Source organism: Papaver somniferum, chromosome 11 (genome assembly GCF_003573695.1).
Source record: "Papaver somniferum cultivar HN1 chromosome 11, ASM357369v1, whole genome shotgun sequence".
In the NCBI taxonomy this organism is placed as follows: Eukaryota; Viridiplantae; Streptophyta; class Magnoliopsida; order Ranunculales; family Papaveraceae; genus Papaver; species Papaver somniferum.
In genome coordinates this window covers 38304123-38331055 of record NC_039368.1, presented here as the reverse complement: position 1 = coordinate 38331055, position 26933 = coordinate 38304123, and the positions used below count along the sequence as shown (strand labels likewise).

General features: G+C 40.0%; 2 protein-coding genes, 1 long non-coding RNA gene and 1 pseudogene across 5 annotated transcripts; 2 read left to right on the top strand and 2 right to left on the bottom strand.

The window, feature by feature from the left end:
* Nucleotides 1-240: 240 nt before the first annotated feature.
* Nucleotides 241-2018, top strand: LOC113323793 (protein FAR1-RELATED SEQUENCE 4-like). 3 transcript variants are annotated; one of them, XM_026572143.1, is made up of 3 exons: nucleotides 241-1057; nucleotides 1134-1213; nucleotides 1290-2018. In XM_026572143.1, the coding sequence occupies exons 1-2, from the start codon at nucleotides 368-370 to the stop codon at nucleotides 1185-1187; spliced, it is 744 nt and encodes a 247-aa protein (XP_026427928.1). In that variant the 5' UTR covers nucleotides 241-367; the 3' UTR covers nucleotides 1188-1213; nucleotides 1290-2018. The 3 variants fall into 3 exon arrangements, with proteins under 3 accessions (XP_026427928.1, XP_026427927.1, XP_026427926.1); XM_026572142.1 differs by having other exon boundaries at nucleotides 1134-2018; XM_026572141.1 differs by having other exon boundaries at nucleotides 241-1213.
* A 746-nt stretch (nucleotides 2019-2764) lies between these two features.
* LOC113323830 lies at nucleotides 2765-5460 on the bottom strand. The gene is made up of 2 exons (XR_003347866.1): nucleotides 5228-5460; nucleotides 2765-3095 (listed from the first exon to the last, which is right to left on the bottom strand). It is a non-coding gene; the product is annotated as an uncharacterized LOC113323830 (long non-coding RNA).
* Nucleotides 5461-5928: 468 nt separating this feature from the next.
* LOC113324321 lies at nucleotides 5929-7063 on the top strand (annotated as a pseudogene).
* Nucleotides 7064-17804: 10741 nt separating this feature from the next.
* On the bottom strand, nucleotides 17805-24971 carry LOC113321048 (serrate RNA effector molecule-like). The gene is made up of 12 exons (XM_026568928.1): nucleotides 24081-24971; nucleotides 22839-22963; nucleotides 22654-22711; nucleotides 21324-21398; nucleotides 21154-21228; nucleotides 21019-21066; nucleotides 20694-20762; nucleotides 19825-20622; nucleotides 19655-19703; nucleotides 18664-18989; nucleotides 18371-18559; nucleotides 17805-18244 (listed from the first exon to the last, which is right to left on the bottom strand). Exons 1-12 carry the CDS (start codon nucleotides 24587-24589, stop codon nucleotides 18184-18186), a joined length of 2382 nt encoding a protein of 793 aa, XP_026424713.1. The 5' UTR covers nucleotides 24590-24971; the 3' UTR covers nucleotides 17805-18183.
* Nucleotides 24972-26933: the final 1962 nt, after the last annotated feature.

Here is a 26933-nt window from a genome sequence, read left to right as displayed (position 1 = left end):
TACTTCAGTGCTCCTAGGTTCTTAATCGTCAGAACCGCTCGATGATGAACATGTGTAGATGGCAGCTGTCCCTCAGGTGTAGAGACGTGGCATCGTGCCTTGATGTCTCAGGCCGTGCTCCTCCACGTGTAATTCTTCCGACACGCTGGCAAATGCAGAAACAGTAATTCAATTCGAAAAGAAAAAGAAAAACCCTAACATTCTAAACTTCTGCCAAATCTTAAAACCTAACTTTTTTTTAGACATGAACACAAGAAGTTATCTTTCATTTGAAATTTTGACTTGGTTTAGAAATTAGAGCTTAAAAATCAAATCTATTATTGAAAGGATTTAGCACAGTTATTATATGTAATTTGTTTATGCAGAGATGGATGTAAGTGAGAGTGAAAATGTGGAACTCAGGGAGAGTCATGATGGTTTAAATGAGAAAAGTGATAAAGGTGGAAAGGAAATCATTGAGGTTGTGGATGATGATGTTACTATAGATGAAGAAGGTGAGATAGCAGTGCCCAAAATTGGGATGGAATTCGATACAGTAGAAGAAATTTATGAATGTTATGGACGTTATGCTAAACGGATGGGATTTCTATGTAAAAAACGGTCGTCAAAGAAGGATAACGGACAATTAAGACATGTAACTTTTACTTGTATTCGAGAAGGTAAGAAGAAAAGAGTTACAGATGCTTCAGTAGTTCTCAATCCGCCGTTCAAAACTGGGTGCAAGGCTAAACTGACAGCACGATTGGAACCTGATAATAAATGGCGGATTAGTGTGCTTGTTCTTGAGCATAACCATCAGAATATCCCTATTGCAGCTCGCTATTGGAGATACAACAAAGTAATTAATAACCCTGTGAAAAGGAAACATTTACGAAATGACAAAGAAGGAACAAGAGTGCACGAGCTCTACCATACAATAGCAGTGGAGGACATTCCTGAAATTGTTTCTGAGCAAAGCCCCCAGGGAATGTTCAGTCTGAATCGTTGTGATATTGGAGAGGCACAGTTTTACAAGTTCGATAATGACAAATCTCATGAAAAGTTCCATTCCGGTCAGGTATGGGCAAGTTGTTGCAAATTAGATGACATGCCAAAGTATTATGTTGAGCTAACCAGAGTTGAATTGTTCCCAGATTTTAAACTGTACGCGAAATGGCTTGAACCATGTGCTCCACCAAGGGAAGTGATCAAGTGGCTCGATGAGAAAATGCAGGTATGCTGCGGAACGTTTAAAGCTGGTAAAGAAGAGGTGTTTAGCGATACTGCTTATATCTCACATTTGGCAACAGGAGTGTCAGTCAATAAACAAAGCTTGTATGAAATCTATCCAAAGAAAGGAGAGGTATGGGCGATGTACAGGAATTTCAACTCTGACTGGACGTGTAATGACCTCAAGAATTGTGAATGTGATGTAGTTGAGGTCCTAGAGGTGTATGATGTTTGTTGGCTTATAGTGTTGGTTTTAGTTCAAGTTGCTGGCTTTGAGACTGTTTTCAAGGCTAAAAGAGAAGCAGGGCATGATTATATTATGGGTATACCATGGATTGAATTGTTTAGATTCTCTCATCAACTTCCTGCCTTCCGATTTACAGAAGTGAGATACGGGAGCTTGCGAGGGTGTTTGGAGCTTGATCCCAAATCAATGCCCGCTTGTTTATTCCCTCTGAAGTGAAAGTTTACAGGTGCTGTAGGATTTGTTCTGTCCAACTCAAAGAATGCACACCCTTTTGTGCAGTACTGTTTTTAGTTTTCAGGCTGATATGTGTATCTTGAACCGAACTATATATCTCTATTAATACGCATTGGCCGAGATTTTTGTTGCTCAAGTTATTTGTAACTAGGAGTAGTAGGTATCTGGTAGAAGATACCCGTACTTTTTTTCCCTGAAAGCTTCTTAGAGCTGTATTCTAACATTTCAGGTTTCAGTTCTCTTCTGGTAGAAGATACCCATTTATGGTTAGCAGTAATTTTAAATTACTTAGTTTTCTATGTAACCTCACTTTTTCTATCAGTAATTTGATTCGGTTTCAACTGAGTTTTTACTCACTGTAAACTCAGCTGTAAAATCTGCAGGTGATCAAATAATCAATAAAAAAAAAAAAGTGTCAGGTGTTGTTATGGAGATGGATTTGTTTGGATAAAAAACGTTTTTAAGGTAAAATCTTCAAAATCTTATGTGAGTTTCGAGTAAATAATAATCTCTGCCTTTGTAGTATATCAGATAGAACCATTGCCATATTGGTCTTCAATAATAGTGCATAGGTATATGCATATGAAGCTGCCAAAAAAATATATGAATCAGCAACTGCAGAGTCAGAAATTTGATGTCTTTGAAGTTGGTTCTTTTTTTCTTTCTTTTTTTGACCCATTTCTTTGAAATTAGTTATTCATCTGTTTTGTACTAAACAAATTTGGAAAGCTAGAACCTTGATGATGCGAATACAGGTATTGCGTAAGATGCGGAAACTGTAGTTCTGAAACTCTTGCAGGCTTTCCAAAAATAGGAGCTTTATGAGGAATTTGTTAGGCTGCATACATAAACCAGTCATACAACACAAGTACAACAGTTTGTAGGAAAGTTTCTGCACCGTGTAGACCTCTGATACTGTTGAATGAAATTCTATGTCATGGATAGTGTATGAAGACTAATTACGCATTAACTAAAGAATTTCAATTCTTGGTCTTTTCAGTCATCGCTACTATGCATAAAACCATAACTACAAAATATTGGTCTTTTCAGTCATTGTAACCAAATAACTCCCACTAGCAACCCCAATTTCACAATCTTTATTCAACTTGACAACTACGAAAATTGTACTGTAATATCTTTATAAACACAGTCTAATTGTACCTGAAGCATATGGAATCACAGCATGCAGTAAAACCCTGTTATTTTAACAACTGAAATTTCAGAATGCAATCACACAGTGTGAGACGCACCAAGGTATCATTACACTCCAAGTAAAAATTTCAAGTACCAGGTCTGATAAGAGACAGAACTTAAAAATAAGAGAAAAGGGGGTTTTGTGCTGGAAGAAAACTTGATGCAAATTGCCATATCTTCTTTCAAGCTTCAGCTCCATCCGAACGCAATGCTATAGATAAACCGGTAAAGGATTTCATTAGGAACAGTAGATTCAAAAATGAAGGAATAGAAATAAATACCTAAACCTTAACAAATGCACAGAGCACAAGTAAAGTAACTGCTACCGCATGTAAACACATATGCTGCATCATGTAAAGTTTTGTATGGGATTCTGCAGTTATCAGAAAGCAGGCACAGTGGCAATGGCAGGTATGTTACCACGTCTTAAGGGCTGACTTTATCTAATGGGAGAAGGCAAACAGCTAAAACAGGTATTTCCTTTTTCTCATTTCAACCATGTTATATGTCTAAAGTAAAATACGACAGAAGTTATATTTCGTTGGCATGCATCCCCCAAAAACGAAAACACTAATCATTGCCCACATTCATAGTCCAGATTTTTCACCCAACCTACGCGGCATTCAGTAATTCCTACATGGTTTTGATTTGGACACTACACCACTCATTCACAACAAAGGGTTACTCGGTCTCATATTCTAGGGTTTAGAATCTTTAGATGCTTGGGCGACAAAATGGGCAAGAATCCTGGGCGATGAGTAGTGGCTCCACACCACAAAACATACCTTACATTTGTCCTACAGACAGATACCTAATATTCCTCTTTTTACTTTTAACATTCACGCCGCAAGTCCTCTATAATCTCTGCGCTTCAGCTGCTTGGTCATTAGAAGTTCACAATCATATGGTCCAAAAAATAAGGCATGCATAGTTTTTGTAACACTGTAATCATCATACAAGCAAGAAATATGGATTCCTGTACTTGTTCCTACTGAAGTAGTCGATGACACAGCTTGCAGATTTTCAACACACCACCAAATCCACAAACTCATAATACCTCTTTTATATGACCAAGAATCCTATGTTATGCACTTTCAAGTATGAACTCACTGAATTACTCTGTGTGTTGAAACCACGCCAAAACCCCACTAACCAGTTAAAACATACAAAATATATATGTTCTGATTTCAGATCACAACCGCAAGATTCAATCCCCTTTGCAAGTGATGTGACCTTGGTTGTGAAGGGGCTATGAAGCCCCTGATAGGACTCATCCTTAAATCATATTAGGTTTAGGAGGTTGGGATGCTATATTACCTTGATTATGGTGAATTCTTCCTTTGTGAGTGACCAAATTATTGCTCGGCTTCCCAGATCACAAAATATTGCACAAAAACTAAAAAAGACCTTGTTTTTCGAAGCTGTGTGATTATATACAAGCAAATAAGCCCCAGTGATTACAATAAATTTTATGCTAATAAGCTAGAAGATGTTATGCAACACTACAAGGCCTTACCTTCGATTTTCACCTTTTCAATCATAGAGTGTATCAATTGAAACATGTCATGCGCAGAGGTGTGGAGGTAATTTCATGTAAATAATAAAAATGAAGGGGTGCATTTTATTTTGTTTCTTGAAATTTATTACGATAACGCTACACAGACCACTCGACAAAGTAGGAGATCAAACCAGGGCAGTATAGGTCAGAGATATTAGACAATGCATAATCCTCAGGATGAGCATCTAAGAAATCATAGGATATCCCAAAAATCCACACTAGCATCAGAAGACATTTCATATATCTTAAGCAACCTACACTAAAATGTAATCAATCTTGGATTTTGCCCTTGCACCTTTATTTTGAACACCATTTCCAATTCTCTCCACAACAACCTAATACAAATTTCTATCCAAGGTTCTATCTACAGACTACAAATACGGTGGTTGACAAACATCCATTCTATCTACAGACTATCCAAGCAAGGTGCTTGTCAAACATCTATAAAAAAAAATAAAAAAAAGTTTCAATTAGGCAACAAATACAGCAAATTGGGATACAAATTAAACCACGCCCAGTTCATTAAGAAATATTCAACAAGAGGATATAATATCAACTCGATTAAGCTTATGAACATGGTTAAACTCATCAGATTTTTTCATACTAACAGTTATGGTACATCTAAATCAGCCAAACCCTAACACAAACTTTAATATTAGATCTAAAACAAGGATCTCAAAAATCATCAAAAACCCTAAAAAAAATTCAAACCATAGATTTCATTCCCAAAGGAAATAATAAAACCCTAAGATTATTAAGAAAGAGGAAGGAGTGAGGGTAATTACTTGGTTTATTTGGTTTTCCTTCACCCCATTTGGAAACGGTGAAATGAACTTTCTCACGGGCTAAGGCTTCAGATCTGTGAGGTTCTTTAAGACAATTACGAACAAGGCGAGCACAGATGTTTGAATATGTTATGTAGGTCATCCCTGCTGATCTCCAGAATGGTACTGCTAATCCTGATGCTGCTGCTGGAGACGCCATTCTTCTTCTCTCTAGATACGTTTCTGAACATTTCTCTTTGACCTAATAAATAAATAGTGATCTCCTCTACTAACCAGAGAAAAACACGTGCGTTTCGCATGCTCAACTCATGACTAGGTACGCTTGGATTATGCTCGTTATCGAGCCCATAAGAGCAACCACAGTCACGACCAAATTTGGGTACTAAACCCAAATTTGGTCTTAGAAAGTGCCGCAGTGGTGAGGAGTAAAGCCATATTTAGTCCAGAGAATTAGGGTTTGTGACCAAATGTGGTCGCCAACCCAGACTAAAATGATCAATAGTGGGACGGGGTTATTACGAGCGTATGAATCGAGACGGAAGTATAGTGGGCGCTTCACACCGGGCGTATGTATAAAGAACGTATGATATTGGGGCGGATGTATACAGAGCGTTTGAATTAGGCGTATTTATAAACACCGCCGGGCCATACGGAGATAAAACATACGTCCCATAGCAGACGTAATTAGAATGTACGTCCCAATGGGGCGCAGTTATTAAAAACGCCTGGTTTGGGCGCATGTATTACGTGCGACTGTGTGAGGCGCATGTATTATGAGCGTTGATAACAAAGACATAAGAAAAAGAGGCTATGACAAGAGCACCTGTTGTTAGGTTTGGAACTGCAAAAAGAGCTTCTGAGCTCAAATTCTTTATGGAAGATCTTAACAATTTCGATACCTTGGCTCACGTTTTTAACAAGTAAGTTTTTTTTTTTTCCCCTTTATGAGATTTGTACAGTTCCGTGAATTTGTTGAGTGTCACGTTTTTGCTAATTTTGATCGGAAGTTTCGTTTTATTTGGGTTAAATTTATCGTTTTCATTATGACCTCAATTTAGCAAAATTTTGATTTGATTTTGATTTGAATCTGTCGGTGGTTAGATTTGTGTACGTAATTGAGATTCTATTCTTTTACAACGGTAAAGTTGTGTTAATTTGAGATTTAGGGTTTGACGTATGAAGTTTGAGATGAAAATTTTACAAAGGGGCAATTTGTTTTGGCTTGGTAAGGGTGGACACTTGTTTGGTTTTTGTACTAATTGATCTTATTGTCAATATTTTACAGATCTAGCAGATTTGGAGGACTCCAAAAAGTTCAGTGTGCTATTGCTGGCAAGAATCTATACATGAGATTCAGCTGCAGCACAGGGATGCAATGGGTATGAACATGGTTTCTAAAGGTGTTCAGAACGTTTTGGATTTTCTTCAAGCTGATTTTCCCGACATGGATGTTATCGGAATATCTGGTTCGTTCTCTTTCTGAATCCTGTGACCACCGTCATACCTACCAGATTGTGTTTGACTGTAATCTATTTGGAAAGTTTTACTTATAATTTGGTGATGTATCACTCTTTTTTTTGTGCATCTATGGTTTTTGATTTTTCTTTGGATTCATTTGTAGGGAACTTTTGTTCCGATAAGAAACCAGCTGCTGTAAACTGGATTGAAGGACGTGGTAAGTCGGTTGTCTGCGAGGCAATTATCAAGGATGAAGTAGTGAGGAATGTGTTGAAGACTACAGTTCCAGCTTTGGTAGAGCTTAACATGCTCAAAAACTTGACTGGTTCTGCCATTGCATCTACGCCTGAACTAGACGCACAATCCATCTACGCCTGAACTAGACGCACTTTCTATGTCCGCCCAACACAGACGCACCTTCCATATCCGCCCTACCCAGACGCACCTTCTATGTCCGCCCGAGTCATACGCATTTTCTATCTCCGTATGTATCAGACGCACATAACTTCTCCGTCCCAGTAGACGCACTTCCCATCGCCGTCCCATGTTAGGCGTGAACTATACCTACGCCTCAATCAGGCGCACGTAATAACTCCGTTTCATTCAGACGCATATTTTAAAGAACGCTCGGTCAAGAAACGTGAGTATAAGTTCCGTCTGCACCAAGCGTTCGTATAAGTTACGCTTCACCAAATTTTGGTCGTCCCCCATTGCGCTTGAACACCCAGAATACCAAATTTTTTTGGCTTTTAGTCTGGCTTTTGGTATTTGGTCCGTCTCATGACTGTGGTTGCTCTAAGAGTCGTTAGATGCAGGAGGAGGGGGCTGAAGAAAACAGAATTGCATTGCACGGGCCAAGATGTTCTGCAGAGAACAGAAATATGCATTGGTGCTGGTAATTAGATATAAACTCATAATTTAGTAAGTGACAATAGGATATTTTAAAATTTTCTCAAAATATGCTTCCATATCCAAACCTTTTAAACTTGGTACCAATGATTTGATCATCTATTTAGTGTTTCTCATATGGTTATTTATCTTTTTTTTTTTGGAAGAATACAATATTTACGGCGTTTTATTTTAATAAAATGCTCGCAGTTTCAAGCCAATTTTTCTTCGAGACATTATTATACACCATGTGTCTTGCGTCTTCACGTAATGAGGGTGTATGTACACCTTTCATCATCCTCCACGTGTACAGAAAGAGACACGTGGAAGGCATGCGAAGCGAGACATCAAAACATGATAGCAAGCAGGATGTCATCGGTCAGCAGATCTGACGGTCAGGGGCAGAGGAACACAGAGGTATGATGGCTCAGAGGAGCACCAGATAATACCCCTTGGGTATTAACAAACCCAATCCCGAGGAGGATCCCAGATCAACGACCAAGAGGAGGTTTGGCTGACACGGATGTGACCAGACAAAGAGACACTTGTCTGACACGAGCAGACATCCATCTACCCGCATTAAATACCAAAGAGATATACACGTGTCGATCAGCTCGTGGAAGAAGCAAGGACAACCCTTCGTATTCAAGCTCAGGTCGCGGCATGCGCCGAAGACCTCTGCGTAAAAGGCACAAAGCACAAGAAGATAAGCAAGGACAACCCTTCTAACCTTCTATGTGCGCTGGTGAGTTCACTAGTAAAAATGCTGATGATGCTTTTACCTTCTTAGGAGCTATCGCTGAAAAATCCCAACAGTGGGAGTCTTGTGTTGAACCCCCTAAAAGACTCTTGGTCAATAGAAGTAGCACCAATATGGTAGATACGAGTTTTGCGTCAGATGCTAAGTTTGCTGCTTTATCTAGAAGGTTAGAAGCATTGGAAATGGGTCAATCTAAAAATAAGTCCCTTGTTGAACCTAATAGAGCCTCTCAAGTCTCTAGTTGTGGAATAGAGCCCGATAACTCATTTTGGGAAGGTCAGGTTAGTGAAGAGCAAGCTCATGTTGTCTATAACAATGCTAGGTTTGAGAACCGTCAGAAGTTTGACCCCTGCTCAGAGACCTACAACCCTGGTTGGAGAAACTGGTTCCAAACCTAGCATTGTTATAGACAGCATGAGCTTGCTCTTCACTAACCTGACCTTCCCAAAATGAGTTATCGGCCTCTATTCCAAAACTAGAGACTTGAGAGGCTCTATTAGGTTCAACAAGGGACTTATTTTTAGATTTAACCATTTCCAATGCTTCTAACCTTCTAGATAAAGCAGCAAACTTAGCATCTGACGCAAAACTCGTATCTACCATATTGGTGCTACTTCTATTGACCAAGAGTCTTTTAGGGGGTTCAACACAAGACTCCCACTGTTGGGATTTTTCAGCGATAACTCCTAAGAAGGTAAAAGCATCATCAGCATTTTTACTAGTGAACTCACCAGCGCACATAGACTCGACCATGGCTTTGGTCGAATAGTCTAAACCATTATAAATAATCTCAACAAGTTTCATTTTATCAAATCCATGGTGGGGACACTGGGATAGGAAATCATTGAATCTCTCTAAAAACCTATAAAGAGACTATCCCTCTTGTTGCACACTAGTACTAATGTTCTGCCTAACAGCTGCAGTTTTATGCTTAGGGTAGAACTTCATATAGAAGGCAGCGATAAGTTCCTGCCATGTTTCTATGGATTCAGATGGTAGGTTGTTCAGCCAGGTCTTGGCTTTATCTTTCAAGGAAAAGGGAAACATCTTAAGTTTCAAGACTTCATCACTAAGGTCTTTTATTCTAATTGTCCCACAAATTTCCTCAAAGTCCCTAATATGGAAATAAGGGTTCTCATCATCTTTTCCTAAGAATATAGGGATCATCTGAAGAATACTAGGTTTTATCTCGAAATTAGCGGTAGTGGCTGGCAATTTAATGCACGAAGCTCGGTTGGACCTAGTTGGGAACATGTAATTTCAAAGTTGCCATCGGTGGCACAGCAGAAGTACTAGGGGTACTTTCCTCACGAAGAGACAGATTCTTAAAACTGAAGTTTCCAAAAACAGAGCTCTCAAAAGAACAATCTTCGAGCTCCCTGCTTATATCATAAGAACTACTAGGTTTTTCGCTAATCAATCGACCTAGAATATCTCTTTTCCAAGCCCTATTAACAAAATCGGGCATACAATAAAAAAATAAAAAAAATATTGAGACCAGACCATTTGACCAAAAGGAATAAATTCAATAAAGTCGACCACTGGTACCCTTGTATATGCCAGTTGTGTTGACCTAGAGTTAGGTTATCGACCACTGGTACCCTTGTATATGCCAGTGTGTTGATATTAGTCAGACTAGTATCTCAATCCATTAGGATAGGTTCATTTTGGCGGAGGCCTTCAGACAGATATGGGAAACGCCGTTCACTTAGTAAACATCAAAACTATCTATGTTTTTCTATATCCATCTTCTTGATCTATCCATGTGATTAGTTTTGACTCCGGATATTGATGTCCATAGTGCGACTATCTGAGTAGAGCTCTGTCACTTTATATGAATTTTAGTATGCTTGAATGTAAACTCGTGTACAACAATTGGAATTTCGCATCAGGGTACCTCCTCCTGTAGTCAGTGATTGTAAGCCAACCAAGGAGATTCTTTAGTGCCTTCCAAGGTTCGTTGTAGATAGCTAGGGTCTGGAGTAAAGGTTTTGTGGGTACACCTCTGGTAAACCCTCAGGAGACAACACTCCGCCACTAGGGCCACCTAGTGGTTTAACGGCTTGCTGCACGTGCTAAGTGTAGTCATTTCACTTTCTAGATTAGATTTGCTCGAGGACTAGAAAATAATAAGTTTGAGGGTATTTGATAGACACATTTTTTGTATCTAATTTGTCCTCAATGTACGTATTGTTGGACCTCTATTTTTGTACTAATATTGTGTTTTTATGTATTTTTAGGAAATAAACATTTTTGGAAAATTCGGCTCGAAAAGTTGATTTTGGCACCCCCGGAGGACAAGTGTTATTCGGACTCTCGCTTTTGGATAAGGGGTAACCTAATTACTAAGGGGCACCCCCAGGTCACCCCAAAGACAGCTACTATTCGCACCCCAGTTCTGGTTAGGGGGAGGACATCTTCTTCCCAAATTCAAAAACCAAAAATTGGCGGGAAAAATTGTTCTTGAACTGCCGTGACTAGGGTTGAGGATTTGAAGGTGTTCCAGTGAGATTCAATGGCCCAAATTAAATGGGTTTGTTCCTAGGTCCTAGATAGAGCTGGTATGGGTGTTGGATTTGGTCAAAATTGGTTAGATAACCGGTGGGAATCAAATCAGGGAAGATATTCTAAAATAGGAAAAATATTCTATTCTTGGAATTCTTGGATGGAAGAGACGTGCATGGGTTGATGCTATTGGCTGGAAACAATCCCTACATCTCAAGGATGACGCGTGAGAAGAGATAAAACAGGGAACAATCCGTAACAAATCAGAGAATTAAAGAAAAAATATTTCGGAATATTTTCATTAATGGACGAATATTCTTGGAATTATTACGAGGATTTGAGTGACCTGTTGTGTATAAATAGGTCCCTAATGTCGAGAAGGAGGAGCGAGCGAAGTTTAGAGAGAATTGGGAGAGGTTTAGAGCACTACAGAGCAAGAAAATCCAAGTTGCAGAGATTATGGTTCTGCTACTGTTGTTGCTGCTGCGAGGAGGAAGAACGTGAAGAACAGACTCTCCAAGACCGTCGTCTATCAACAGTGACATCGACTGTCATCTGTGGGTCGTAGTTTCCCAATGACAATAGCACTTCAGCTCTGTCGTTGACTCTGGACGCCTTCTGTGGGTCGCAAAATCCTGTTTTACATCATTTTCTTGTCTTTCTCTTCATTGTAAAACACTTTTGAGCATCAATGAAATATTTTGAGAGGTTTTCCACCAACCACAAAGACCGAAGCATGTGAGAAAAATCTCACAACAGACATGATGTTAGAGAGATTGGACGACCTGGAAGGAAGGAGGGAAGCAGCATTGCAGAAGATGGAAAATTATCAACGAAGACTAGCGAGGGAGTACAACAAAAAGGTAAAGCTTCGAAATTTTGTAGAGGGGCAGTATGTGCTAAGAACAATCCCACAGTATCAACGAGAAGAAATGGGGAAAGTTTGCACCTACAAGGGGAGGACCTTTTATAATACACGACATTGCGGGAAACGGTTCCTACTATCTTCGCAATCTGAAAGGTGAGGTCCTCCGGAATCCTTGAAATGCTAAGTGGCTCAAACCGTACTACCCATAGGAGCAACGCAGCTTTGCATCTGCGTGAAGAATACCAGAAGAAGAAGACAGCGTAACCGCTTTACATGTTTCTATCTCTGGACGAGGAGTAGCAGGTCTCAACCTATCAATCAAACAAGCTTTTTGAAACCTTCAAGTAAACAAAATTTATTAACAATATTGGGGAAAGTAGTTAATCTACAATCTCTCAGGGCTCCCCTATCAGTGTCTATGAGTGTAAGACCAGGGGGAAGACACCCATCAGAAAAAGATACCCAACCAACTTCAAGGCAGTGGGTCGACGGAATGGGTGCATGTAAATATTTTCGAATAAGCATTCCATATCCTAGAACGCTGCCTCGGCCCCCACCGTTTGGGAATCCTCTGGCCCAGGATTCTCCAGCGGGGTGACAGGTCTCAAGACAATCACGAAGGTATTTACCTTCGGTGTCACACTCAAACACTCAACTTTTTACAAAACCAGTCATTTCTAGTCTAACACTTCACAATACTTTAAAATAAAAAGATGAATTGATAACGCAGGTACGCCAAAAGGATGATCCATTTCATAAAGAGTTGATTACAAGATTCGGCAAATAAGATTAAAGAAGGAAACACATCAAAAATGATCCGAAATTATATAATCAACAAGGATCAACTTTCTATGACTAATAAAAGAAAACTACTTGTACGACACAGTTTCATCAACAGGGTTGTCTCTGCGAGATGAAGGTACGCTTCCACCTGAAGAGGGCCCAGAAGAACCAGGCAAAGGCGCGGGAAGGGGACGGCGCGGATAGTTCTTGACAAGACCATGTTCGACTTTAAGGCCAAGTTCAATCTTATCCAGGACTTTGTTGGTCTCTCAGCCAACTGACATCGAGCCTTATAAGTGATAACAGCGTCCGCTGGTGGGCTTGAGACAGCAATACAGATAGGCGTTCCGCCTCTTTGGAGGCAATCTCCGCGGCTTCCTCACGAGACGCGGCCAACCCTTTGAAATGGTTGGTTTGTCCTTCCTGCTGCACTAAGGCAGATTGAGTCTTTTTAAGCTCATCATTTGCTGCGTGAAGCTGTCCCTCGAGTGCTGAAAAAAAAAAATACCAAGGGGTTAAAAGAAGAAATAACAGAATCACACTCGATAAAACGAGGTTATACCTTCGACATTAGCCGAAGCCTCCTCATACTCATTGACAACTGCGTCCCGAGCCTCATCAAGAAAGTCATATTCGGTGGATAGTTTCTTATAATCCATGAAGGTTCGTAAGAGCAAATTGACTGGCGTCTAAATCTACCTGCTTCATCGAATCCAAGTGACGAAGATGGTTGACTTCATCATTCACCTCCCCCATCCTTTTATGAAGTCGATATACATTCATCTCAAGATCTCTTTCAGACTCCACTTGCGAGCAACATCCGCTCGAGACGCTGCTAGGGCTTTACTAAGAGCACCAACCTCGGCCCTAGCATTATCTCTTTCCTCGGAAAGACGCAGCATATTCCTAACCCCGGGGCTAAGAAAGAACGAGCCTGTTGCAATTCTCCTTCTAAAAAGCGCACTCTAGCCTCTAAGTCTGAAGCATGTTCTCGAGCATCACGCAGGTTGTCACGCGTCCATAGCAGCGTACCATTAAACAAACAACGGTCATGATTGTACTTTTGCATATCAACCATCAGTGTTCGCTTTTCACGCCACTCAGCTGTTAAGGCGTTGTGCTCATCACGAGCATTCCACTTTACGGCTTCGCTTTCAACTTACCCACCAACTCTGCAATACGGGATTTCTGTCGTTCCCTTTCTTTCCGAAGCCATATCAACTCGGGGACTCCACCCACTGAAGATAGGGTGGGGAGACTCAGACAGAACACCAAAATACAGATAGGGAATCACAAGGAGTGAAAAATCCATAAAATACAAACCTGTGAAGGACGAGACACTTCTACGAGTCTGCTCCAATTCGTTGCGGACTATAGCAAGTTCTGAACGAAGACCTCCTCAGCTTACCCACTTTCTTTTTCTTTCAGACGGCCCCTCAGTTCATTTATTTCCGCTTCAGCCGCAGACAGTTCCTCTTCCCTATGACGAAGCTTGGCCTCCAACTTTAGATTGCTTTAAAGAATTGGTATAGAACATGGTTACAATGTTCGCTCCTCATCATCTACGTCACAAACAACAAACATTATTATACCAAAGGGATCAGATATCACGAAGAACACAATGCGCGGATAACATAAAAAGAGTACAAGGATTTACCTCTAAAACACGCTGGGGAAAACCGTACTGGTACCCATCAGCTATGGCCATCATATCAGCAACGGAGGGAGGGTCAACCACTAAATTAGCTTCCGAGCTCTAAGATCCTTCTCCCACATCTCAGCAACGCGGGCTTCGAAGACAGTTGCATCATTCGACGAGTATAAGCGTCGGAATTCTTCTCACCAGACACGGGGGCAGGGTTAGGGACGAACATCAGGTTCTTCTTTAGCCAAGCCAAAATGGCATCTTCACCTTCAGGCATTAGCGAGAAAGGAAATCCTCGGAAGAAGACTCAACCGCAGACTTCCCCTTGGCGGTATCTCCTCACCCGCAAGTCTCGACATTACCACCCTCAGCATGACCACCTGCGTTCTCAGCTTGCTGATCAGTGGTACCTTCTTTCCAAGGTCCCCAAGCACATCCCAATCATCATGTGGGGAAAGCAATGAGAAGTCCTCGGCAAGACCCATGGCAGCAGTCACATCGAAGGATTCCCCCGCGGAATATATCCTACCGAAAGAGAATTCTGGGGAAATTACGGGCAAAGTACCCGTCACCAACAGGGGCAGATCCATCCCACCAGTACCACCGACGGTAACATTACCCTCACCATCACTACCCGCGGCAACTTCTTCTTCAAGATCACCACCCGCGGCAACTTCAGCCTCACCATCACCACCAGCGGCAACTTCTTCTTCATTACCACCTTCGTCATCAGGGTGAGAAGTGTCGGTACGCTCTCTCCGTTGGATTTCTTCATCCTCACCATACCCTTGGTTTACGGGACTCGTAACCTCCTCATAACCCTCAGCCTCAATAACCGCAAAGAGTAGAAGATTGTTTGGGTCCAAGTTTTTCTTCTTCGACACCTACAAACCATTATACATCCCACAAAGGCTCATTTTTTCCCTCACTTCAAAAATGAAAATTATTCAAGCAAGGAAAAAGGGGCAAAAAGATAGAGAATATAAGAAAAAACTATACCTTGGCAGCAGCACACTCTTTGATGGATGGATAGCACCAGAACCCTCCTCCTCATCTCCATCAACGACATCAAGAGCATAAGGAAATTCATGCCCGCGAAATTAGGACGCCAAGGACAGAAATCTCCATAACGAGCAGGAGGAGTTTCACGAGGCTTGCTATTTTCAGAAGGACGCCAACCACGTGGACCCGGAATCCATCCGTAAGCCCAAGGACCAACTACCTCAATAACAGTAGCATGCCATTCATAATCATGGTCACGCTTAATCCTTTCACGAGCAGGAAAGAGTTGGTTAGCAGATCCCTCAGTACCAGGAACATACTTCAGCTTGGCATCACTCACCTCACTCAAAAGGACGAATTTCACCACGGGAGCAGCAATATTACGAAGCTAACACTCCACGGCTTACGGTTTCTGCTGTTGACATAATCCCCAAAAGAACTGTTAAAGTTCTGAGGAGTGTACCACTCTCTCTCAGCAGGGTTCGGAACATAGCAGGTCATCGTAGTCTCTCCCTTGCTCCGTAGATAACATTCCTTCGGTGAACGAAGATAATTCCCAGATAATTGTGACACGGAGCGATTATGAGTGTTCATGGAAGAGCCTTCGCGACTAGCCAACACTTCATAATAAAAGGAGTCACCCGACTTATATAAGAGAAACATAAGACCCGCCTCGAAGGCTCCAACTGTAGTCAACAGATGAAACTCTTCAAACTGATAATTAGCAAGGAGCTCGTAGGTGATATCATCGTCAGGAGCATAGAAGCGAACCTCAAAAGCTTGGAGTTCGTGTTTTTCCTTGAACACCTCAAGATCAATATGCTTGAAAGTGACCTTCTTCTTACCAACTGAAATGTTGCGTATCACGGGGACAATTTCTTCTTCGTCTGCGGAATCAGGAGAAGGACCCAACTCCGAAGCTTTCCTTTTAGAAGGAAGATTTGTAGACGGATCAGCCTTCGGCATAGAACCCTTGGAGTACTTCCCTTTGAAAGAAACCGCGGGAGGAGGCGGCAAAGATTTCTGCGGAGGCACTAAAGGAGGAGTCATTGAACGAAGGGGGGGAGCATCCACTATGTACGAGGAGGAGGAGCCCGCGTGCTCCTAGAGTCATCACGAGGATGAACCTGCGCACTCCTGGAATCTTCACGAGGACGAGAAGGGGCGCGGTTCACAACATACCTAGACCCATAAGGACCCTTCGGCATGTCCCCTTTCTTAGAAGGCTTAATCTTCGCACCGGAGGAAGATAAAACCCTATGGTCCCGAGGATCCGATTGCGAAGACTTGTAAGGGCCTTCCCCAAGTGGAGATCTGTCAGGATCTCTACGCGGAGGGGATCTTGGCGGACTAGATGGCGGAGTTTGGTAAGAAGCCCGCTGACGATAAGACATATCTACAAGGAAACACAAAAACAGATTAGAGAAGAATACGAGGAGATCACTAAAGATAAAAAAAAACCGTAATTGATGGTTCATCCGGATAAACATGAAAAACCCTAAGAAACTGAAAAATACTCATATACCGACTCACAGACGCTGTAACAAAGAACAGGGGCAAGCATATATGCTTCGACACGTATGATCTTCATCGTAAAACCAAGAACACAACAGCAGGAGACAAACGAATAGATACACAGATAAATCAATGTCGAACAACTGATGAAAAATCCATACCTGTATAGAAGAGGACGACAAGCACCAACCGCAGTCGAAGAAAGGAGGATCGGAGATATCAACAAATACAGGAGCAGCAACAATCCAAAAACGAAAGAGGCAGAAGAAAGAAACAGAAAATTGAATGTTATATTCCTCACAAGAACGGCAATAGTAAATGGCTAGAGAACAAGAAGAGAATGAATTTCAATTTCAATGTACTTTTTTATGTTTTAAGTTATTTAAGTTATCTGGAAGTATGATTTCAATTTCAATGTACTTTTTTATGTTTCAAGTTATTTAAGTTATTTTATTTTTAATGTATTTTTTTAATTTCTTCGAGAAACAATGTAAACCTTGTTTTGTAATGTAAAAATTCTCAAATTTTGAAACAAATAAATAATCATTGGAACAATTTGCCAAACATTTCAAAAACCAATTTTTTTGATCAAATTTGAAAAAAATAGCCGTTGGAGGTGTGAAGGAGGTGTAAAAAAAAAAGGTCAAGCGCTGAACTATTCAGCGTTACCTGTTGACGCTGAACGGAACAACGCCCACCAGAACGCTGAATGGTTCAACGTTGATACTCTAGAATATTCGCTTAACGATGAATGGTTCAGCGTTTGGGTTACTTTTTGAGCGCTGAACGATTCAACTTTTGAAACTAGCTGCTAGTTGAACTGCGAGCAAATGCTAGGAGAGAGAAGCAACAAGTATATGTGTTAAACTTTTTTCCCACACTTATTTTTTGATTTGGAACATTTTTTGACCAATCTAGCAGCTCAATCTAACCCATAGGGGTTTGCCTTAGAGCAATTTCAGCGTTAAGGGTTTCACACATTATCCAAGTACCATCTTGTAGTACCTGGAGAGTTTCTTCTTATTGGAGCAATTTAAGCATTATGGGTTTTATGCTTCAAAAAAAAAAAAGTACCATCTTCGAGCAGTTAATGGGAGGAGGTATCCACATGCTTATGCCACAGCTTCTTTAGCAGGGTACAAAACAACCTTGATTGCAAATTCAAAACCAGTAACCCACTCTTCTAAAATTTGATAAAATAGCCAGAGTAGACAAGGAAAGGCAACTAGTAGCAAAAAAATAAAAACCCAACATTTTGACACTTTAAGAGGGACAAGTTGCATGAGTTGCTCAAATCATAGCAAAAAACTTTATTCAGCATACTACCATTATGAAGAAATAACACGAGACTTTAGTCGTCTAATACAGCATAAGAAAAGCAAAAATGACATCTGCATATGGTAAACTGTGCACTTCCTTCACAAGGATCTTAACTTCCACTCGAAACCTCCACCCGAGAGAAGCCAACTCATCCTCTATGACCTGTAAGCAGCTGCACAATCCACGGATCTTTGAATTCATGACAACAAGATCTATAAACTCCGGTAATCTATAACGGTGACTTCATCTTCTGGGGCATCAAGATCCTGATAACTGCACTCCCAACAAAGAAAACGGTTAATTCCAAATAATTTAATGAACGTACTACCCATTTGCGAGACAAAAACATCAGCTGTTGATCAGTCACATATATATCTTTCTTGAGAACACTATGCTCACCTACGAAGACGTCGGGGATCCGGCCGAAAGGCTGGAGATACAGCAATTATTGGAGTGGGTCCACCACCGATCACCTGGGGACCAACTCGTCCATTCCTAGCACCAGTTCCTTCGAAAGGAGCACCACCCTGCTCCCTCAGCATCCGCATTGCAACTTCAGGCGGAGCAGGGACAAAAGGTCCTAGTGGCCTGCAAAATCAGTATCAAAATCCATGCATACAAGTTAAATAATAGATGATCCAAAATAATATGCCAGACTAAGACAGCTGTATGATCAAAGAAGGTGAACCCACCCAGCACCAGGAACAGGCATCAATACTGGGGGAGGTGGAGCTAGATCAGATGGGAATTGAGCACCATGCAAGCCAGGTCCTCCAGCTCCACCATAAGTATCATACATAGGTTCGTCAGGATCTCCACCACGACCATCCATAGCACCACCACCACCTGTTGTGTTCGACTGGACATCTCGAGAAGGCGAATGCTCAGTCTTGTCAAACCTTTCATCACCACCACCATTTCTATCAATCCTCTCATGATCTCTGCGATGATGGTTCCCACGATCATCTCTTAGCCGTTGGTTATCCAGATTTTGCCTACGCCGTTGTGGCATATCTCTCTGTCAAGGGCACAAGTAGGGAAGTAGCATATCAAGAAACAGCCGTAAAAAAATGAAGATTCTGCTTAGAGGAAACTGTGAAATTATATTTAAAAGAGGGTACCGCTATGTGCGTAACAACCAAGGGTGACATCAGCACAGTTACCAGATAGTTATTATGTCATATTATAACGGTTGCTACGAGCAAATATAACTTTTACAATGTCTTGTAAAAAACTGAACTGAAATTTTATGCATACGAGAAAAGTATATCAGTTCTGTAGAAACTTCCGCTTATAAAGTTTTTGTTAACTTGCATCTACTGCTTAAACTGTGTACGAGAACAAATTGGTGAAGTTCCTATGTATGATCAGTCCAGATATCACCTTTAAGTTCTTGCTCAGAGGTATTCTAGTACGCAGATATTGGCTTTTCGAATCTCATCAAATAGTATGAGTTAGTATAAAGGTGATGTCTAGACTGATTATCCATAGGAACACATCACCATCGCCTTTACTGATGGAACACAAGTCCTGTACTGGAGATAGCACCGCTTCCTCAACCCCAATAACAAGCACCAAAACTATAACTTACGGCAAACAGGTTATATATAAAGTATAAACATGCATTCAAAGACACATTTAAACGCAGGGCCTTTTACAGTAAAGTGTCTTTGTGGATCATACCGGAAGTGGTTGCTGCATGACAGGCTGTCCACCGGGAGCATCCGTATCACTGTAAAAACAAGGCAGCCATTACTAATAGTTAACATACAAGTTAAAAAGAAACACCAAAACGACTCAAGGTGGTGCAAAAATATAACTCTTCACAAAACAATGCAAAAACCTCAACTTACTTCATGTAGTTGTAAAAATATAACTCTTCACGCACTTTAGAAGTCAGATCCATCACGAGGTCAAGGTGTTTCAATCTCAAATGCTTATGGACAAACTCAGCAGCATGAAAGAGCTTTGTGCATCCTTTAGCTCCACAACCATACTTCCACCCGTACTTCTCATCTCTAATTTTCCGGACAAAAGGATCCAAACCCTCAACAGTAGCCTCCTCTATCTTTTCCTTCCCTGTCATAACTTCCAATGGATCTTCTCCAAGTAACCTTGCTTGCCAAGATGAGTCGACTTTCTTTTCCCACTCAGCTGCAGCTGTTTCATCGTAACTCTTGCCCTCCACTCTCACATGACGAAGACCCTTAGCCTCATTGGTTTCAATCACGCCATAGTAATCTAAACCATGGACGCGCCAAAGATAAGTAAGTAATGTATCTAATAGTTCCATCCCCTCGAGACCCTTAACAGATGTCAATCCTCGAATTATTATAATCGGGCCCATGGATCCAGTATGAGATTTGGCACCGTCTTTGTCATTATCTGCAGTGCATAATATATTTTCTTCTATACCTTTTTCTTTGTCAAGTTTACGTACAAGAGACTGTGCCTGTCCAATGTCAGCTTCAATTCTTCTGGGTTCAGAACTTACTGGATGAGCTTTTGGAGCCGCTGAAAGAAGGCCATTCTCTCTCGCAGGTCCTCTGCCGTGTCTTCTTCTTTTGCTGCCAGTTTCTGCTTCATCCTCAGAGTTGGGATCACTTGCGTTTCCTGATTTGCTTGCTAATGTAGGACTTACACCTGGGCCACTGCACCCAAGAGCGAGGGTAAGAGAAGTCGAAATATGAAAGAAAATGTCATAAAAGAGAATAGATCTTACATGTCCAGCGTTCCACTCTGCAAATCTAACATAAAGTCTTTTGCAACTTTGCGAGCAGCGTCATTCCTCCTAAGAATGACAACCGAACGAGATAAAAATTAATAAGGCTGAAATGAGTTATAGAATTATTCAATTATTTTGACCTTAGTTCATATATTTATCTCAAGAAATCAGCGGTGAACTTAAAATTTGAAGCAGTTGAAAAATCGGACATAATGTCAAAAGAGTTATAAAAAAAACCATTAATATAATTAATTCAGTCACTGGTCAATTTCAATCTTTTCTTGGTTTCTCAAATGACTGCATATAAGAAAGCAAAACTCACCTTTCAATAACTGATACTAAATTTGTTGGGTGATATTTGTCTTTAAGCCTATATCCAAAACCAAATTCAGTCAGAATATACAAAAGATGAAATAAGCACAAACAGCTGCGGTCAGAAAGAACAAAATGCGTTTACCACTCGTCATCCTTGTGTGCGTCAAAGAAAGTACGTTTCTGAGTAGTAATGTACTCTGATCTGTATTCCTGATACCTAAACAATCAAACGCAGATATTACTCCATTGTAAATAAATGCATAAAGAAAGCAAATCAATTTCTGTTTCAATCTGAGACTGCCCCTAATATACCTGCGCTCAGCTTCAGCCGGCAGTATGTCATCTTCAAGCTCTTGAATAAATTGCTTATACGACATTAAGCCTTCCCTGTAACAATTTACAAATAGATCACTTACCTAATAAAAACATATTTGAGAAGCCAAATGGAAAGCAAAGAAAGATAAATACAAGACAAAACCATGAAGTAAGAAAGGAACCAAAGCAAGCTATGTATAGAATTTTTTAAAGTGCCATGGTGCAAGTCAATGGATCAAGGTACTGTATATCAATTAGCTAGACATCTAAACATCCTCACATTAGGAAACAGTGATGCATAAAAACATACCAAATGCAAAGTAGTCCTGCGAAGGACCCAATATTTCGTTGCTCCCCCTCAGTTGATATGCCTAAAGGATAACCATCCAAACAAGAGTGCTATAGGTTGCAAATTGTTATGCTAAGCTGAAGATGGTTTATTACCAAAGACAGATGCGATTACCATTAACTGCAGTGGTATAGTTTGAACTCATAGTTTCCACAATATCTATTTGGCCAGAACAGTAATGATTACCATTAATTTCATAACTAAAAATGTGCATTCTAACTGGATCTATCCCTGATTTGCAACTATTCCTTCTAACTGAAGAGTACATCTTCATAAACATATACGATGACAGATTCTCAAAGAACTATTCGGTGAAGAGAAGAAGGAAAGTAACTCGAAAATTGAGAAGGTGGTATGTGTGTTTTGCAAAAGTTTCTAATATAGGACGATAAGGAACTAAACGAAGCCCGTGACCAGCTTTGTAATTCAAAAATGTGGGTGAAACTCACACATGAAAACAAGGCAATCAGAACTTCCAATTGATCTAGGCAACAGAGACTCAGAGTCAACAGCAACTTATATGTCAGTTTATTGTGCTTCTATTGCTTTCTTCACAACATTGAATTGTTGACATCATTAAGTTGAAGAAAGTGGAACTAACTCAGAAATGATGATTGCTCATCTGTGCAACTCAGTGTGCAAGCCTCAATGACATGAAAAGATAGCGGCTCAATAATACCAAAGTGGCAATAGATGCTTATCAGGCGAGGACAGAAGATAAAGACATTACATGTTTACATATCTTAATCAATTGGAGTGTTTAGTCATATTAGCATCGAAACTGAAATTATTAATCTAATCATAATGATTGATAGCAACAATGACAGGAACTTTGAGAAACAGAAGAGATGGTCAAGTTTAACTTTGAAAGATATGTATCCAAAAAAACAATGGATCGAAAATCTTAGTTAACATTCTACAGAGGAAAACATGCTCTTTAAAAGAATAAGTGCATAATCATTGTTCTTAATTCCTAACCTTTGCATACTGCCGCCGTTTAAGGCATCATTGAAACCACCACGTCCAGAGTCCCAGTCTGGCAAATAGTAGAAAGGGATTTAGTTATAAGAAGACAAAAAAAAAAAAAAAAACGAAAAGAAGAGTAAAAAAAATTAAAACTTACTACCAGTTACCAGTTTGGCAAATAGTAGAAAGGGATTTACCAGAAGGTCCATTATGATATCCCCCAGGTGGCCGATTCATATGCCGACCGTAAGGCCTTTCATCACCATAACCTCTACCCCCTGGTCCACCACGTTCATATCCCCCAGCATAATCATAGCCAAACCTACACCAAATTAACGATATTTTAGAATAGTGAGAAAGTAATAATTTTGCAGAAATTTTTTGAGTAAATAAATTCAAACGAAGCATCAACCTCAGCAACCAAATTACTATAATTTTCCTGCTGTGAATTCAAACACGTAGTTGAGGTATTATCCTACTATCAACAAAAATTCCTGATCATCAAACTACGTCCTTGAGGATTCTAGAACACAAGACCCATTGAACTATCAGGGTTAACTCTTGCTACAACTGCATCATTTACTTATGTAAACAGCAAGTAGGAGATGGAAAAAACATGAGATCATTATCCAGAAGACATGCAAACGTGAGTAGGACTCGCAGAATCTCAACTTAATGTCATTCAAATAGACAGCTTAAAGCTGATTCTCAAGGAACCCTATTGAGGCCTAACCTATGATCTAAATAAAGTCAACAAAACCAACATAGTCTATTCTAGTTCTTGATGACCTACCAAGTTAGAACATCATAAACAACTGAAATCTTATTTACTCTCCTGCATCAGTTTCTATCTATGATTGGTTGTAATAAGTATCCCACCACTTTTGCTGAACAGCTACCGTGTCATATCATATATAGCTTCCTGCTAGAACTGTTCCCATCTAAATATTTTACCGCCTTCGGGAACGAGTTGTAACATGTCATGCTCATATGTCCTTGAGTTTTCTTTCAACACATCAACCAAGTCCTGATCATTACTCTTGGATTCTTCAAAATGCACAAGAGGTACCATGGTTCCTCAGCTAACTAGATACGCTAACTTCGCTCACCCAGCCAAATGGAACTAAATGAAAAGGTTCCCTTGTTGTGGACTAGTTGGAGATAGATGAGTATACAGGCAATTGTACATAAGAAGAAAAAGGTGATTCCATAATAAAGCAACCAATGCAAGACCCTCTGCTCCTAATTGCAATTGCTACCCTGGGATTGACTAGTTATAATTCCACTACTTACCATGACTTGCTAATCAAGAGCATTGGCATACTGGATAAGGAATGTTGGAAATTCAACTAGTAAATAGTGATGCTGATAAACAATATAATAGATATAATAAATAAAAAATTGCTTGCTCAAACTATTAAGAAACAAAGAGAACTTGCCTTCTATCATCAGGAGGTCCAAAGCCGCCTCCTCTTCCTCCACCACCACCACCCCTAGGGCTACCTCTGCGACCATCAAAGTTAGGACCATCATCTCTACGTGAACGCTTAAAAGGTGGTGGTGAATGACCTCGTCTGTCTCGGTATGGAGGAGGAGGGCTAGGGCTACCTCGCCGTTTGTAGTCCCTCTCTCTATCCCTATTATTATTATCCCTTTCTCTATCTCTTTCCCTATCCCGAGGAAGATTACGGTTATTATTATCATGGTGATAATCTCTGTTATTTCGGTTTCCACCACCAGGAGCACCGGGACCAGGCCGATCAGTATCATCTACTCTTCTCTCTCTTGAATCTCTATCCCTTCTTCTAGAAGCAGGTGGTATTGCTGATGGAGGTTGTTGTGATGAAAGAGTTGATGGAGTTTCATCATCGGATTTCTCTTTCTTTTCTGATTGACGGTCGCGACGTCGATCCAGTGATTCTGCTGGCATATTCATCACTTCCGCCATTGAAACAAATTAAGATGAGAAATCGATTACAATAATATGATAAACACACAGAACTAGAAAAACCCTAGATTCAATTTTGGTTTCTGGGTAATCTTGTTCTGAACCAAAAAAAAACAAAACCCTAAACTGGATTTAAGTAGTAATAAATACAGGAAAAGATACAGAGAGGTTTATGAATTTTCTCTGTCTGCCTCTCGCTGAAACTATGCAAGTGTTTCCCTGTCTTGTTTTACGTCATTTTCTTTTAAATCGCCGCAGAACGCAAAGTTATAATCGAACTGGGAAAGAAAGATATGAGAAGAAGAATGGCAGTGTTTCCGTCTCACTTTTTTTCTTTTAAGAGCCCCTTCTCTCTCTCCAGTCGTTCCCTATCGCGATTGTGAATGCTACGATTTTTATTTATTTTTTTACTCCGGAAGGTGGGAGAGGATATATTCTAGACTCCAGGACGCAAACACGGATACGGGCACGGCCCGTTCTACCGAGAAAGCGGAACCGCTTGTCACTAAGGCTCAGTGGCGGAGCCAACCCCTGTCGGGCTGGCTCCCAAGCCCAATATTGCTTGTCCTAAGTCATTTTTTGGACAGCCCAAACTTTTTTTTTTCTTTTGTCTGTTTTTTCTTCAATACTCACTCCGTTCCTAATTAGTTGAGACATTTGTATTTTGCACAATTATTAAAGCAAGGAAAGAAGGGGAGTATGTTAAAGTATTTTTTTACAAGTATGCCCTTATGGATAATAACTTGTAAAACTTCGAAATGATTTATCTCTTAAACTACACCACGGTTTTTCGTAAACTTTATACCGTTGAAAAGCATTTTAAAACACTTACGTAACGAATATAAACATGAGTATAAAATTATATATATTTCTTATAGTAACTTATTAAGGCAAGGAAAGAAGAGGAGTATGTTTAAGTATTTTTTACAAGTATGCCCTTATGGATAATAACTTGTAAAACTTCGAAATGATTTATCTCTTAAACTATACCACGGTTTTTCGTAAACTTTATACCGCTGAAAAGCATTTTAAAACACCTACGTAACGAATATAAACATGACTATCAAATTATACATATTTCTTATAGTAACAATAATCAATTAAAAGGGTAGTTTTAGAAATATCCCCTTGATTAGTGAAATGGCTCATCTATTTGTGGGACAAAATTTAAAACCAAATAGCTCAACTAACTAGGGACGGAGGGAGTAGGAAAGAAAATATCTATTGATAAGCAAAGCTTACAAATTGTTTTTATCCTGTTGGATTGATGATTGATCCAATCAGGCATATTATTTAACCAGCAAAAACAAACTAATTGAGTTCTTGCATGCTTAGTTAAAGAGTCTGCAATGTGATTTTCCTCTCTATGGGCATAAGTGCAAACCCAGGATCCAAATGAACTTAATATAACTAGAATATCATGGACTAAATTATAAGTTGTTCATTTTACTGATGTAGGCTTTCCATTTACTGGAGCTATCACATTCTGGTAATCTCCCGCCAGGTGAATCTTTCTCAATCCATTCTTGAATGCCCATTGTACTGCTTCTAAAAGGGATTGTGCCTCAGCTTTCTCTGGATCAATGCCTAGAGATGCACCTTCTTGCAATCCACAGTTGTTCCCTGCAAAATCTCTGCATATTAGTCCCCATCCTGAGAGTATTGTTTTATCAATATGTGAAGCATCAAAGTTTATTTCGAGAGTTCCATTAGCTAGAGCCTTCCAGAGCTTGTCAACTATTCTCATAGAACTATTGTTACTTATTTGTAAACTTTTAGCTCTGGTCAATTCTCCCATCTGCATGATAATGTTTTTAGCAACAATATTACTATGGAAATCCTTATTATCAGAGATTTTATCATATCTGACTTTCCAGACTAGCCATAAGATAAAAATCGCTACTTCATACATACTAAAATCCTTAGGCACAGAAATGTTTGCTTTCAAAAAGAAATTACATATCCATTTATGTAAATCTGTGCTCTGGAGAATTCTAGATAAACTATGACTAACAGTGTCCCATATATGTCTTCCAACTCCGGTGATTGTGGCACGATCGCTCGGCCTATCATCAAGCGCGCGCTACATGTTCCAACTTGAAAAAGCGGGGTCTAACAACCACACTCAATATTTTGCTTAGCAATCTGTATGGACTAACTGCGACATACTTTTAAGAGAATCAACTAGACAGTCAAACTCGATCTTAATACAAAGTATATCAAGGAGTTATATCTTAATTTCTCGATTCAATACTTACTCAAGCAAATAGAAATCTGCGAGTTTAATTGAATACAAGAGAAATCACTTGAATGGTACCAAAGACCAATATTAAAGGATCAATAA